Below are 14,829 nucleotides of genomic sequence, written 5' to 3' on the forward strand. Positions count from 1 at the left end.
ATCAGATTTCTCAACAGAAACTCTACAAGCTAGAAGAGAGTGGACCCCAATATTTAAAGTCCTGAAAGAGGAACTTTCAACCACGAATACTATACCCATCAAAGCTATCCTTCAAATATGAAGGAGAAATAAAAACATTCACAGATACAGAAAAGATGAGGGAATTTATCATCAGAAAACCCCCACTCCAGGAATTACTAAAGGAGGTTCTCCAATCAGATACAAAGAACAACAAAAAAAACAAAGCCAAAAGTAAAAGCTCCAAGAAGAACACAATAAAACCAAATTTAAACTGTGACAACAAAAAGAAAGGGGGGGGGGGAGAGAATGGAGATTAACAGTAGCAAAGGACGTTGGAGTGCAAAAGTACTCACAAAATAGTGCACTACAATGAACAGGGTAGGAACCCTTTTCATTACCTAAAGGTAACCACCATTGAAAAAACCACCACAGAAGCACATGATTTAAAAAAGATAGCAACAGAGGAAAGATGTATGGAATACAACCAAATAAAAACAAAAGATAGAAAAATGAAAGAGAAGGATCAAACAAGACACAAAACTAACAGAAAGCAATCTATAAAATGGCAATAGGGAACTCACAAGTGTCAATAATTACAGTAAATGTAAACAGATTAAACTCATCAATAAAAAGGCACAGAGTAGCAGAATGGATTAAAAAGGAAAATCCAACTGTATGCTGCCTACAAGAAACTCATCAAAGTAACAAGGATAAAAACAAATTCAAAGTGAAAGGCTGGAAAACAATACTCCAAGCAAATAACATCCAAAAAAAAAAGCAGGTGTAGCAATACTCATATCTGATAATGCTGATTACAAGACAGCAAAAGTCCTCAGAGACAAAAATGGCCATTTCATAATGGCTAAGGGGACACTGAATCAAGAAGACATAACAATTCTTAATATATATGCACCAAACCAAGGAGCACCAAAATATATAAGACAGCTACTTATTGACCTTAAAACAAAAACTGACAAAAATACAATCATACTTGGAGACCTCAATACACCGCTGACAGCTCTAGATCGGTCATCCAAACAGAGAATCAACAAAGATATACTGGCCTTAAACAAAACACTAGAGCACCTGGATATGATAGACATCTACAGGACATTTCATCCCAAAGTGACTGAGTATACATTTTTCTCCAGTGTACACGGATCATTCTCAAGAATTGACCATACATTGGGCCACAAAAACAACATCAGAAAATTCAGAAAAAAGCAAAGTTGTACCAAGCATATTTTCTGATCATAAAGCCTTGAAACTAGAATTCAACTGCAAAAAAGAGGAAAAAAATCCCACAAAAATGTGGAAACTAAACAACATACTTTTAAACAATGATGGGTCAAAGAAGAAATAAGTGCAGAGATCAAAAGATATATACAGACAAATGAAAATGACAATACGACATATCAGAATCTATGGGATGCAGCAAAAGCAGTGATAAGAGGGAAGCTCATATCACTTCAGGCATATATGAACAAACAAGAGAGAGCCCAAGTGAACCACTTAACTTCACACCTTAAGGAACTAGAAAAAGAAGAACAAAGACAACCCAAAACCAGCTGAAGAAAGGAGATAATAAAAATCAGAGCAGAAATAAATGAAATAGAGAACAGAAAAACTATAGAAAAAATTAATAGAACAAGGAGCTGGTTCTTTGAAAAGATCAACAAAATTGACAAACCCTTGGCAAGACTTACCAAGGAAAAAAGAGAAAGAACTCATATAAACAAAATCCAAAATGAAAGAGGAGAAATCACCACAGACACCGTAGATATACAAAGAATTATTGTAGAATACTATGAAAAACTTTATGCCACTAAATTCAACAACCTAGAAGAAATGGATAAATTCCTAGAACAATACAACCTTCCTAGACTGAGTCAAGAAGAAGCAGAAAGCCTAAACAGACCTATTAGTAGAGAAGAAATAGAAAAAACCATTAAAAATCTCCCCAAAAATAAAAGTCCAGGCCCTGACGGCTATACCAGCGAATTTTATCAAACATTCAAAGAAGACTTGGTTCCTATTCTACTGAAAGTCTTCCAAAAAATTGAAGAAGAAGCAATACTTCCAAACACATTTTTTTTTTTTCTATTTTTCTGAAGCTGGAAACAGGGAGAGACAGTCAGACAGACTCCCGCATGCGCCCGACCGGGATCCACCCGGCACGCCCACCATGGGGCGATGCTCTGCCCACCAGGGGGCGATGCTCTGCCCATCCTGGGTGTCGCCATGTTGCGACCAGAGCCACTCTAGCGCCTGAGGCAGAGGCCACAGAGCCATCCCCAGCGCCCGGGCCATCTTTGCTCCAATGGAGCCTTGGCTGCGGGAGGGGAAGAGAGAGACAGAGAGGAAGGTGCGGCGGAGGGGTGGAGAAGCAAATGGGTGCTTCTCCTGTGTGCCCTGGCCGGGAATCGAACCCGGGTCCTCCGCACGCTAGGCCGACGCTCTACCGCTGAGCCAACCGGCCAGGGCCTACTTCCAAACACATTTTATGAGGCCAACATAACCCTCATACCAAAACCAGGCAAGGATGGCACAAAAAAAGATAACTACAGACCAATATCTCTAATGAATACAGATGCTAAAATACTAAACAAAATACTAGCAAATCGAATACAACAACATATTAAAAGGATAATACATCATGATCAAGTGGGATTCATCCCAGAATCTCAAGGATGGTTCAACATACGTAAAACGGTTAACGTAATACACCATATCAACAAAACAAAGAACAAAAACCACATGATCTTATCAATAGACGCAGAAAAGGCTTTCGATAAAATACAATACAATTTTATGTTTAAGACTCTCAACAAAATCGGTATAGGAGGAAAATATCTCAACATGATAAAGGCCATATATGATAAACTATCAGCTAACATTATATTAAATGGCACTAAACTGAAGGCTTTCCCCCTTAAATCAGGAACAAGACAGAGTTGTCCACTCTCTCCACTCTTATTTAATGTGGTACTAGAGGTTCTAGCCAGAGCAATCAGACAAGACAAAGAAATAAAAGGCATCCATATTGGAAAAGAAGTAGTAAAGGTATCACTTTTTTTTTTTTTTTTTTTTTTATAGAGGCAGAGATAGGGACAGACAGACAGGAACGGAGAGAGATGAGAAGCATCAACCATCAGTTTCTCGTTGCGCGTTGCGACTTCTTAGTTGTTCATTGATCGCTTTCTCACATGTGCCTTGACCGCGGGCCTTCAGCAGACCAAGCAACCCCCTGCTGGAGCCAGCGACCTTGGGTCCAAGCCGGTGAGCTCTTTGCTCAAGCCAGATGAGCCCGCGCTCAAGCTGGCGACCTCGGGGTCTCGAACCTGGGTCCTTCCGCATCCCAGTCCGACGCTCTATCCACTGCGCCACCACCTGGTCAGGCTAAAGGTATCACTTTTTGCAGATGATATGATTCTATACATCGAAAACTCCAAAGAATCCACAGAAAGACTACTAGAAACAATAAGCCAATACAGTAAGGTCGCAGAATACAAAATTAACATACAGAAGTCAATAGCCTTTCTATATGCCAACAATGAAACATTTGAGAATGAATTCAAAAGAATAATCCCCTTCACGATTGCAACAACAACAAAAAAATACCTAGGAATAAACATAACAAAGAATGTAAAGGACTTATATAATGAAAACTATAAACCATTGTTAAGGGAAATCGAAAAAGATATAATGAGATGGAAGAATATTCCTTGTTCTTGGTTAGGAAGAATAAATATAATCAAGATGGCCATATTACCCAAAGCAATATACAAATTTAATGCAATTCCCATCAAAATTCCAATGACATTTTTTAAAGAAATGGAGCAAAAAATCATCAGATTTATATGGAACTATAAAAACCCCCGAATAGCCAAAGCAATCCTAAAGAAAAAGAATGAAGCTGGGGGCATTACAATACCTGACTTCAAACTATATTACAGGGCCACGACAATCAAAACAGCATGGTATTGGCAGAAAAATAGACACTCAGACCAATGGAACAGAATAGAAAACCCAGAAATAAAACCACATATATAAAAAAAAAATCAAAAAAAATCAAATGCTTCTTTTTTTATCAGTTCATATTCATTCTGAAATATCCCCTAATTTTTGTGAGCAGTATATATATATAAGATTACAGAAGTGGCTTCTTGGTCTATTCCAGAGAACATTTTATTATAAGCCTAAATTATGTGGTTTAGGGCTACATATACAGATGATAGACTATAAAGAGGGGAGAAGATGATTATAACGTTTTTCAGGGTAGAGGTTATTCTAGAGTTGGGAAGGGGCGTGAGAGACACATGGAGGTTGCAGGTGCTGGGACTGTTCGGTCTCTTGCCCAGGTGATGGCTACAAAGGGGACCACTTGGGATTGATGGTACTCCACACCGGCACTGGCGCGCTTTTGCAAATATAATATATATATACTATATATTACAGTTTAAAAGGATGGGAGAAAAAAGAGGTATCTGACAAGAAGATGAAAATAAAAGTCCAAGAATATTCAGGTTGAAATGATTAATCTGTTAAACTATGTCCCAAACTCAGCCTTGTGAACTGGAGATGTGTTTTAGTCCTTGCAAGGTAGCCAGAAAAACAGTTGCTAAACATTATTAACTTTTAGTTCTCAAAGTTAAGGTTCATATGAAGTTTCTAAGAATACTGGGGAAAAAAAACAAACAAAAAAATCAAGAGTCATTATGGAGATCAGAGTAGGCACCTGACCCTCAAAGACAAAACAAAAACAAAGCAAAACTGTAAATTTTAGAGTTGGAACAGCTCTGCTAGTCCCTTTCCAGCTCTGGGTGGAGCAGGAAGGCTCAAGAGATGGCGCTGTCCACGACAGGGCAGCCTGCGGGAGCAGGACAGCCAGGGGGGAGGAGCCAAGGGCAAGCTGTGCAGGCACGGCGGGAGGTTCCAACCATGTCCCTAATCAGCACGGATGCTGCTTCCCCTGCCATTCACCCCGACACAAAACACTAGCAACTGACAAATGTATACAGCCTAGAATGCTTTCCTTTTTGAAATTACTTTTTAAAAAGGTTTTTAAAATAAATCCAAAACACTTATTTTATTAACAAGCATTTTAAAGTGAGGAAAAAGAAAAAGTACCTTTTGTATTTTCTTAAGGAGGTAGTAAAACAAAGTGGGTAAACACATGGGCCTTGGAGTCAGAAAAACCTGGATTTGAACCCTCCCCTTAGGCAAGTTACTTAACCTCTGTGGTTTCCTCATCTGTAGAAGAGGAATAATAACAGTACCTACTTCATAGAGTTGTTGGGAGAATGAACTGACATAATGGTAACATATAAGTATTTATACTTAGCACAATCCTGGCATTCATTCATTCATCTCCATAATTACTGATGGAGAGTCTACTATTATGGGCCAAGTCCAAGGTTAGGAATTTCATGTACATCCGTAATAAAACAGAAAAAAATCCCTGCCTTATGGTTACCTGCTAAAGTGAGTGACCGACAATAACATTATAAATGAGTACAGCTACAGCGTGCTGGAAACAGGACATGCTAAGGGGAAAGAACAGCAGGGAAGGCGGAGGGGAGTGGTCTACATTTAAAATAACAGTGACTGGCTTGACCAGGTGGTGGTGCAGTGGATAGGGCATTGGACTGGAACGCAGAGGACCCAGGTTCAAAACCCCGAGGTCACTGGCTTGAGCGCAGGCTCACCAGCTTGAGCGCAGGGTCTCTGGCTTGAGCGTGGGACCGTAGACATGACCCCATGGTTGCTAGCTTGAGCAATGAGTCATTCGCTCTGCTGTAGCCCTCCCCCCCACAGTCAAGACACATATGAGAAAGCAATCGAACAACTAAGATGCTTCAACGAAGAACTGATGCTTCTCATCTCTCTCCATTCCTGTCTGTCTCTGTCTGTCTCTCTCTGTCAAAATAAATAAATAAATAATGGTTACTGGAGGGAATTTGTTGAGAAAGTGACATCTGAGCAAAGACTTGAAGGAGAAATTAATCATAAGGACCCTGAGGGACAAGTGTCCCTCTCAGTGGGTACAGTTAAATTAGAGACTAAGGCTTGACCTCTTCCAAGAGCAGCAAGGTGGTCTGTGTGCCGGGAGCAGAGTAAGTAAGGAGGAGGGAGGAGAAATAGGAGCTGAGGATCAAGTGACAGTGGCCGGACCGCGTGGGTGCATAGACCAGTGGAAAGACTTGGGCTGTTACTCTAAGACAGATGGAAAGCCGCTGAGGATTCGGAGCAGGTGAGTACTCCACAAGCTCTCACGATGGCTACTAAGGAACATATAAAAATTGTTAGGACAGGCATAATAAACTGAGGCGAGAACCGTGGATGCGGAGTAGGGATTCCCTAAGGTGATATAGTCCAGAGGATCTTGGTAGAGAATGGATTACATGGGTGCGTGCATTTGTCTAAAATGACTCAACTGTATACTCAAGACCTGTGGGTTTCACTATGAGCAAATTATACCTCAACTAACAAAAACTGGTTAGAAAAGAGGCAGTGGTTTTTACAAATCAATGATAAAGGTTATATGTACAGTACCTTAAGAGCACTTTTACTTTTCAAAAATGATACGCCTAACAACTGAGATAGGTCCCATCGTTTTTCATGTTTAGATGATTCAGAAGTGAAGTGAGTTGTCCACGGTCATCAGCTAGTAAGTGGGTGACTTACTGAAGTCCAGTCCAGTGTTCCACTCCATACACGGCTATGCTGCCACACAAACACTCACAGGCAGTTAAAAACGGTCACTCATGGCCTCTGAGTCTCAGTGACCTCATCTAAAGCACACATCACCCTAATGATCACCAGCAGTCCTTTCAGGCATGGAATCCTGTGCTTCCGGAACACTGGCTAGGAGGCAGCATAGGAATAGAGAGGCAGAGGTGTGGGGACAGCCAGGCAGAACTGGGTTGGAATCTGGGCCTTGTCATTTACACTGGACATTCGTGAAGTTATTCATTCTCAGACTTAGACTTGATACACAGTGGACTATAACGTCTCCCTTGTAGGTTTGTTATGGAGAGAGCTACTGTATTAGTGACTGATACACAGCATACCTAAATTATTATTCCTAAATTCAAAATTCCTTTAAAAATTCACCCTTTTTAGCCTGACCAGGTGGTGACACAGTGACAGAGCGTCGGACTGGGATGCAGAGGACCCAGGTTCGAGACCCCAAGGTCACCAGCTTGAGCGCGGGCTCATATGGTTTGAGCAAAGCTCACCAGTTTGGACCCAAGGTTGCTGGCTTGAGCAAGGGGTTACTTGGTCTGCTGAAGGCCCACGGTCAAAGCACATATGAGAAAGCAATCAATGAACAACTAAGGTGTCGCAACAAAAAACGGATGACTGATGGTTCTCATTTCTCTCCGTTCCTGTCTGTCTGTCCCTATCTCTCTCTCTCTGACTCTCGCTCTGTCTCTGTATAAAAAACAAAACAAAACAAAAATACACTCAACCTTTTTACATGGCAAAGATAAATTCTGCAAAGCTTTACTCAAAGAAGATACATACCTTAAATGAAACTGCCCCATTATTATTATGAACAGGAAAGGATTTCTCTTCCATTGCCTGAGGAGACACAACAACCTGTCTGAGTACACTGGCAGAAAAAGGAGGCTAATAAAAATAAAGACTTAAAAAAAAGAAACCTAAAACATGTTTTCCTTAAACCCTAAATTTGCTGACCTTTAAAAGCTCACTGAAAATAAAACCCACCATCCTTTCAAGATGTTAGAAATCCCATTCCACAGAGAACGTTAATTCTTCACCCATTTCCTCTCAGCTGTCTCTTCTGCCTCTTCACTAAGCCCCCACCCCTGCCCCATCCCCCCTTTTCCTGGAAGAGCACTTCTCTACTCTTAGAGCTTTGGCATAAGGATGCCAACCCAGGTCATACCCTGACCATCACCTGGACTCCACTCGTGATTTCAAATGATCGATGCATTGCCCTTGGTATGACGGACAAAGTAATGAAAAGAATTACCGACATGCACAACACGGCTGCACTAAACACAACTGTGCTGCATGCCAGCCCTAGACGAGCACATGTGCAACATCGATCTGTGTAAAGTTGTACAGGACTCATCTACAGTGACAGGTCAGTGGTGGCTGCGGGTCAGGGCAATGACAAAGGGGCAGGAGAAACTTGTGGGGTGATGGATATGGTTGCTACCTTGATTGCAGTGACAGCTTCACAAGTATACATCTAAGTCAAAACTTATCAAACTGCCATTTTAAATATAATACTCCCCTTATCTTCAGGGAATACATTCCAGGACCCCCAGTGGATGCCTGAACCCGCAGATAGTACCAAACCCTAAATGTACAGTTTATGTCTTTTCCTATATATCCATACCTATGATAAAATTTAATTTGTAAATTAGGCAGTTTCACAGAAAGAAGATTCACTTTTCCTATAGCTCTTAGTAACTTCACATTTTCTCTTATTAAGTGAAAGATGTTCACCTTTTCACATAAAGGAAGCCTCTCACTGTCACATCTGAATTGCCTGCATAACCAGTTTTGCTCTCTGGGGCGTGACTGAATAGCTGGTCTCAGAACCGCAAGGACGACTGAGTGACTGGGCGGGGAGAGCAGACACAGCTGGCACTGCATTACGTAAGAGCCTTCTCTCTGCTCCTAATATGTCCTGTTTCCTCAAACAGGCCAGTGCCCAGCACCTGTCATGCTTATTTCCACTTCAGTATTCATTCCCTTCCTTCTCTTCTTCCCCAAACAAATCCACCAGCTTCAAGCCCAGATGACACCTCGTTCCAGAGGCTCTCCAGACGGCTCACCTCGCTCTCAGTGCACTAGCTGGCCCTTTATCACAGAAGTGCTGTACAAGGCAGCACTCAGTGTCGCTTTGAAATTGTTTCAGTGTGTCAACATCATTGCCCCAGATAGACGGCAGCTGCCTGTAGCTCAGGCACGTGCGTGTATGCATGTTCCTGTGTGTGCATATGTATATACATAAATTAACGTACGCACACATATACATGTATAGCCAGAAAAGTTGAGCACAAGTTGGTGGTTAGTTCTTACCTTTGAATCGACTGTACTTCTTTTTGACTTTCCACTCTCTAGAAGTAGAAACATTTAGAAGGTATTACTGTAGGATTCAGCCTCAGATGTATAGTAACAATATCATTTTATGAGACTCTAGCTTGTCTAATTTCAAAAAACTCAACCCAAAATTTATTATATTATAGATGCGATCTAAGAAACATTAACATTCAGTACCAACAGGGAACTCATCTTGAAATAATCCACGGTACTGTATGTTATTGCCAGAGATGCCACGTGGAGTGACTTTCCTGATTTTCTAAGTAATCACATTTGAAAACAGATCACTGTGCCCTGACCAGATAGCTCAGTTAGAGCATCATTCCAAAGCACAAAGGTGGCTGGTTCAATCCCATCAGGGGGATCCCTTCCTCTCTCTCTCTGAAGACAATAAAATAAACTTTAAAAAAAATTTTAAGAATAAAGAAAACAGATCACTGTTTAAAATAAATATATATGAGATCTGTTTACACACATGGAAAAGCTAATTGCAAATAATACTAGTATACTTTATTTTTGCACAGCAAGAAATGTTAAGATTGCTAATGGTTTCTTTCATGGAACAGAAAGGGCACCTGGGCCTTATTTCTACTTAAGATACTCTTCATGAGGAAGACAGGACTCCAAACTCCCTGCAGGAAGAGAGAGCGTTTCAGAAGGAAAGAAGGAAACGAAACTGTCCTGCCCAGGAAGTGGTTACTGAGCAGAAGGACCTGGACAAGTCCATGGTGCACAGACATTAAACCACATCATCACATGAATGTCTGTGAAAAGTATGTCTTTTAATTTGGGTCAGAGTTTTGACAAAGAAAACTGCATAAATAATATCATAAATATGCAATTATCTTGAAAAAATGCATATAAATTATTATACAAACCTGACAGTTAATAATAAAAGAGGTGATAAACATAAAATAATCAACATATAGAGAAAAGATGCAGTGTAGCAGTAACAGTGAATACAAAAATAAGAATACCGCCCTGGCTGGTTGGCTCAGCGGTAGAGCGTCGGCCTGGCGTGCGGGGGACCCGGGTTCGATTCCCGGCCAGGGCACACAGGAGAAGCGCCCATCTGCTTCTCCACCCCTCCCCCTCTCCTTCCTCTCTGTCTCTCTCTTCCCCTCCCACAGCCAAGGCTCCATTGGAGCAAAGATGGCCCGGGCGCTGGGGATGGCTCCTTGGCCTCTGCCCCAGGCGCTAAAGTGGCTCTGGTCTCGGCAGAGCAACGCCCCGGAGGGGCAGAGCATCGCCCCTGGTGGGCGTGCTGGGTGGATCCCAGTCGGGCGCATGCGGGAGTCTGACCGTCTCTCCCCGGTTCCAGCTTCAGAAAAATATAAATAAATAAATAAATAAATAAATAAATAAAAAATAAGAATACCTTTTCGGCCTTTCGGTTTAATATTAACACACACACACACACACACACACACACACACACGGCCAGTATTGCCAGTACTGGCTAGGTCACGGTGATATGGGCGCTATTCCCACATATTTTCTGATAGGAGTACATAAATCCACACAGCTCATTTAGAAAGGAACTGAAAATATGCATCAATACTCTTAAATGTATTCAGATTCTCTGAACCAGATAGTCCAATTCTGGGAACCCATCCTAAATAAAGTTCTATATATGAAAACAGTTCTACAAACAAGAAAGTTCAATGTAGCAATATTTATAATGGTATCAAAATGAAAATGTCTCTTTAAAGGGAAAGGTTGAGCAACTTACAGGATCATTTAACAGGATAGCTGATAAGTATAAAATATCTTAAAGTTAAGTGAACAGGAATGCTCAAAATGTTATTTATATATGACTATGAATTTTTTTAAATTTATTTATTTTTTACAGAGACAGAGAGTGAGTCAGAGAGAGGGATAGACAGGGACAGACAGACAGGAACGGAGAGAGATGAGAAGCATCAATCATTAGTTTTTCATTGTGCGTTGCAACACCTTAGTTGTTCATTGATTGCTTTCTCATATGTGCCTTGACCGTGGGCCTTCAGCAGACCGAGTAACCCCTGGCTGGAGCCAGTGACCTTGGGCTCAAGCTGGTAGGATTTTGCTCAAACCAGATGAGCCCGCGTTCAAGCTGGCGACGTCGGGGTCTCGAACCTGGGTCCTCGGCATCCCAATCCGATGCTCTATCCACTGCGCCACCGCCTGGTCAGGCATGACTATGAATTTTAAAAATCAAATTTTCTAACTTAAAAAACAAGCTCACCCTGGCCTATTGGCTCCGTGGTAGAGTGTCGGCCTGGCGTGCAGGAGTCCTGGGTTCGGTTCCCAGCCAGGGCACACAGGAGAAGCGCCCATCTGCTTCTCCACCCCTCCCCCTCTCCTTCCTCTCTGTCTCTCTCTTCCCCTCCGCAGCCAAGGCTCCATTGGAGCAAAGTTGGCCCGGGCGCTGAGGATGGCTCCATGGCCTCTGCCTCAGGTGCTAGGATGGCTCTGGTTGCAACAGAGCATCGCCCCCTGGTGGGCATGCCAGTGGATCCCGGTAGGGCGCATGCGGGAGTCTGTCTGACTGCCTCCCCGTTTCCAACTTCAGAAAAATACAAAAAAAAACAAAAACAAAACAAAACAAAAAAACAAGCTCAGAGAGAAACATCCATTACAACCCTGGCCAGTTGGCTCAACAGTAAAGTGTCAGCCTGGTATGTGGAAGTCCTGGGTTCAATTCTTGGTCAGAGCACACAGGAGAAGTGACAATCTATCTGCTTCTCCATCTCTCTCTCTCTCTCTCTCTCTCCTTCTCCTCCTTCTCCTGCAGCCATGGCTGGAATGAGCAAGTTGGTCCCAGGGGCTAAGGATGGCTCCATGGCCTCCACCTCAAGCATTAAAATAGCTTAGTTGCTGAGCAGCGGAGCAGCAGGCCCCAGATGGGCAGAACATTAGTCCTAAACCATGGCTGCCCAGCAGATCCTGGTCAGGGTGCATGCAGGAGTTTGTCTCTCTACCTCCCTGCCTCTCACTTGATAAAAAAAAAGAGAAACATCCATTACTAAAATTTTAACACTGGGACTAAGGAGCAATGATTGTTCTTTATTCACTTCCATGTTTCCACCTTTTTCTTTAATGATTATGCATTTTAGTATAAAATAATGCCAAGGTCATGTCTATTTATATTTAGGAACAAAAAGAGTCTATGAAGCCGGGCAGTGAAGAAAATATGAGTTGTTACCTTACATTTACCTTGTTTTTTCTCAGTCTGCCTGCCTGTTGACACAGGGTCAGCACTAGCCTCCTGGCTCTGGCCAAGGACTTTCTCATCCTTGCTGAAGATGATCTTTGGTAACTGGGTACCAGTTTCTGGTGGAGATTTTATTTTCAATCTATATTCAAGTAAGATAGAAGAAAAACAGTTCAAAGTAATGCTTACAGCCATTTAAGTATTGTATGTTAGCCATTGCTTCAAGTTCTAAGTTCAACACCTCACGTGGTCCTATGATGTAGGTTGTACCACCTGCATTTTACAGATGCTGAAACGGACGTTCAGAAACGTTAAACACCTTGGCCTAGACTAATAAGTTAATAAATAGCTGGGCAAGGACCTAGGCGGTCTCACTCCAGGGCTGAAATTCTTGGCAACCATGCAATTCTGACGTACATACTTTCCAGCTAAGTGTCTACGATATGTTCAAGAAATTGCAGTACAAGGGAAAACAGAACAAGAGGTAAAAAACAAAACAATAAAATGTTAGAGTGAAGTCTAGGGGTACGTGTGAGAGTCAGTGGGAACTACAGTAGCCTGCCTAGAATGCATTTCCACCCTCTTCCTTCTTAACAGACCCTACATTTGTTTACCATGCCCCACAGGAGGGGCCAGTGAGTCTCTAAGCCTCGGTGGACAAGTGACCTAAACTGGCACAGTCAAGCTGAAGGGAAGCACTTCTAGTCCTGCCTGGGGAGCAGCCTTCTGGTCCTTCCCTTGGCTCCCCTTCACTGAACACACCACACTATTTCACACTGCTCTGCCTCTGTATAGAATGTTCCCGTGGCCAGAGATGCTTTTCCCTTTCTATTCACTGTTGATGTCTACACACTAGCAGATGGGTTGGGCCAACAGTTACCTGAAGCCTTCCCTCCTCTCCCCCTGCTTATCAGTCTCTCTGCCCCGCTTCCCTACTCTGCCGTGATCACTGGAACGACTGTTCTCTCTCCCTCTTCTTGTTTTTAAATGTATTTATTTATTTTTAATTTTTTTAAATTCTTTTACAGAGATAGAGAGTGAGTCAGAGAGAGGGATAAACAGGGACAGACAGACAGGACAGAGAGATGAGAAGCATCAATCATTAGTTTTTCATTGCACCTTAGTTATTCATTGATTGCTTTCTCATACGTGCCTTGACCGCGGGCCTTCAGCAGACTGAGTAACCCCTTGCTCAAGCCCCCTTTGGGTTGTAGCTGGTGAGCTTTTGCTCAAACCAGATGAGCCCACGCTCAAGCTGGCTACCTTGGGGTCTCGAACCTGGGTCCTCTGCATCCCAGTCTAATGCTCTATCCACAGCGCCACCGCCTGGTCAGGTTCATCTTGTTTTTAATCTCTAGCACTCAGCACAGGATATTCAAATGGTAGATACTCAAAAAATGGTAGCTTAAAGACCAAATTCCCCCTAACTTTACTCTAGAATTGAACTGAAGGAGTATTAGAATTACTTACTCACTTCTGGAGATGTTTAGGATTAGAAGGGGGACAGAGACAAGGTGTTTCCTTAAAATACAGTAATTCATATCTTCATCCTAAGAAAGAAAGACCCAATTATATATCACCGTTTTCCTTCACATTAGAACAAGAAAAGAAAGTTTTCAGGAACAAGACAAATAAGTGCCCCAGCCTCCATTGCAAACAATACGACTGTGGGTGCACCGGTATCTGGAAGTCACAGCAGCCCCACCCCCAGAAAACAGCCGGACAGAAACCGAGTGTCCCACCCAGTGTCTTAAGCCCAAGTGAAAGGAGTGATGGGTTATGCATTTAATGCTCACCAAATAAGAAGAAAATCCATCGTTCTTTGTTCGGTCGAGGCTGAATCCAATCTAAGAGGGGTAACAAGAGCAGAAGTAAATGCCCACACCATGGCCTGGTGTCCATAGTTTTCTTACTCAGAGAGAAGAAAAGGCTCTTTTGACCTCACCTCGTCTCGGTTTTCTTAGCATTCATTTTGTAAGAAGGATCACCAATTCCAAAAATTATTCAAGAATTACAACTTAAGTGGTAAAAATAAAACTACCTGCCTGACCTGGGGTGGTGCAGTGGACAGAGCACCAACTTGGAAGGCTGAGGTTGCTGGTGTGAAACCCTGGGCTTGCCTGGTCCAGGTACATCCAAGAAGTAACTACTCTGAGGTGATGTTTCCCCACTCCCCCCTTTCCTCTCTCTCTCTCTCAAATCGAGAAATCTCAAAAAAAAAGTTTTTTTTAATAAAACTATCTGATGCCTGCTCTCAAGTTTTACTCTCTGCACATTCCGATACTTCTTATTTAAGTATGGGGCAAAGCTCTGAGCTAGGAACAGAAAAGGGCAGAGCCTGATGTCCTGGAAGGGCACTTACAGTGAGGTCCTTGTCTGTGGCGCCTTCAGGCTCGTTCACTGAAAGGCTACTAACATTGACCACCATGTACCCGTCCTTGAAGAATCCAAAGGTGTTCAGATGAACCTTATGCCTCACGTCATCCTAAAAAAGATTTGGTGATAAAATTAGTAATATGGAGAGGTTA

General features: G+C 42.4%; 1 protein-coding gene across 1 annotated transcript in view; it reads right to left on the reverse strand.

The window, feature by feature from the left end:
- The window catches only part of GPR107 (G protein-coupled receptor 107), an 83,274-nt gene that overhangs the window by 44,653 nt on the left and 23,792 nt on the right, over nt 1-14,829 (reverse strand). Inside the window, exons 2-7 of the mRNA XM_066255972.1 lie at nt 14,664-14,786; nt 14,098-14,148; nt 13,772-13,851; nt 12,304-12,443; nt 9,085-9,122; nt 7,552-7,608 (exon numbers count right to left, since the gene is read on the reverse strand). Of these exons, the coding sequence (XP_066112069.1) occupies nt 7,552-7,608; nt 9,085-9,122; nt 12,304-12,443; nt 13,772-13,851; nt 14,098-14,148; nt 14,664-14,786 (489 nt within the window). The remainder of the gene's footprint in view (nt 1-7,551; nt 7,609-9,084; nt 9,123-12,303; nt 12,444-13,771; nt 13,852-14,097; nt 14,149-14,663; nt 14,787-14,829) is intronic.

This window comes from Saccopteryx bilineata, chromosome 2, assembly GCF_036850765.1.
Source record: "Saccopteryx bilineata isolate mSacBil1 chromosome 2, mSacBil1_pri_phased_curated, whole genome shotgun sequence".
Lineage (NCBI taxonomy): Eukaryota > Metazoa > Chordata > Mammalia > Chiroptera > Emballonuridae > Saccopteryx > Saccopteryx bilineata.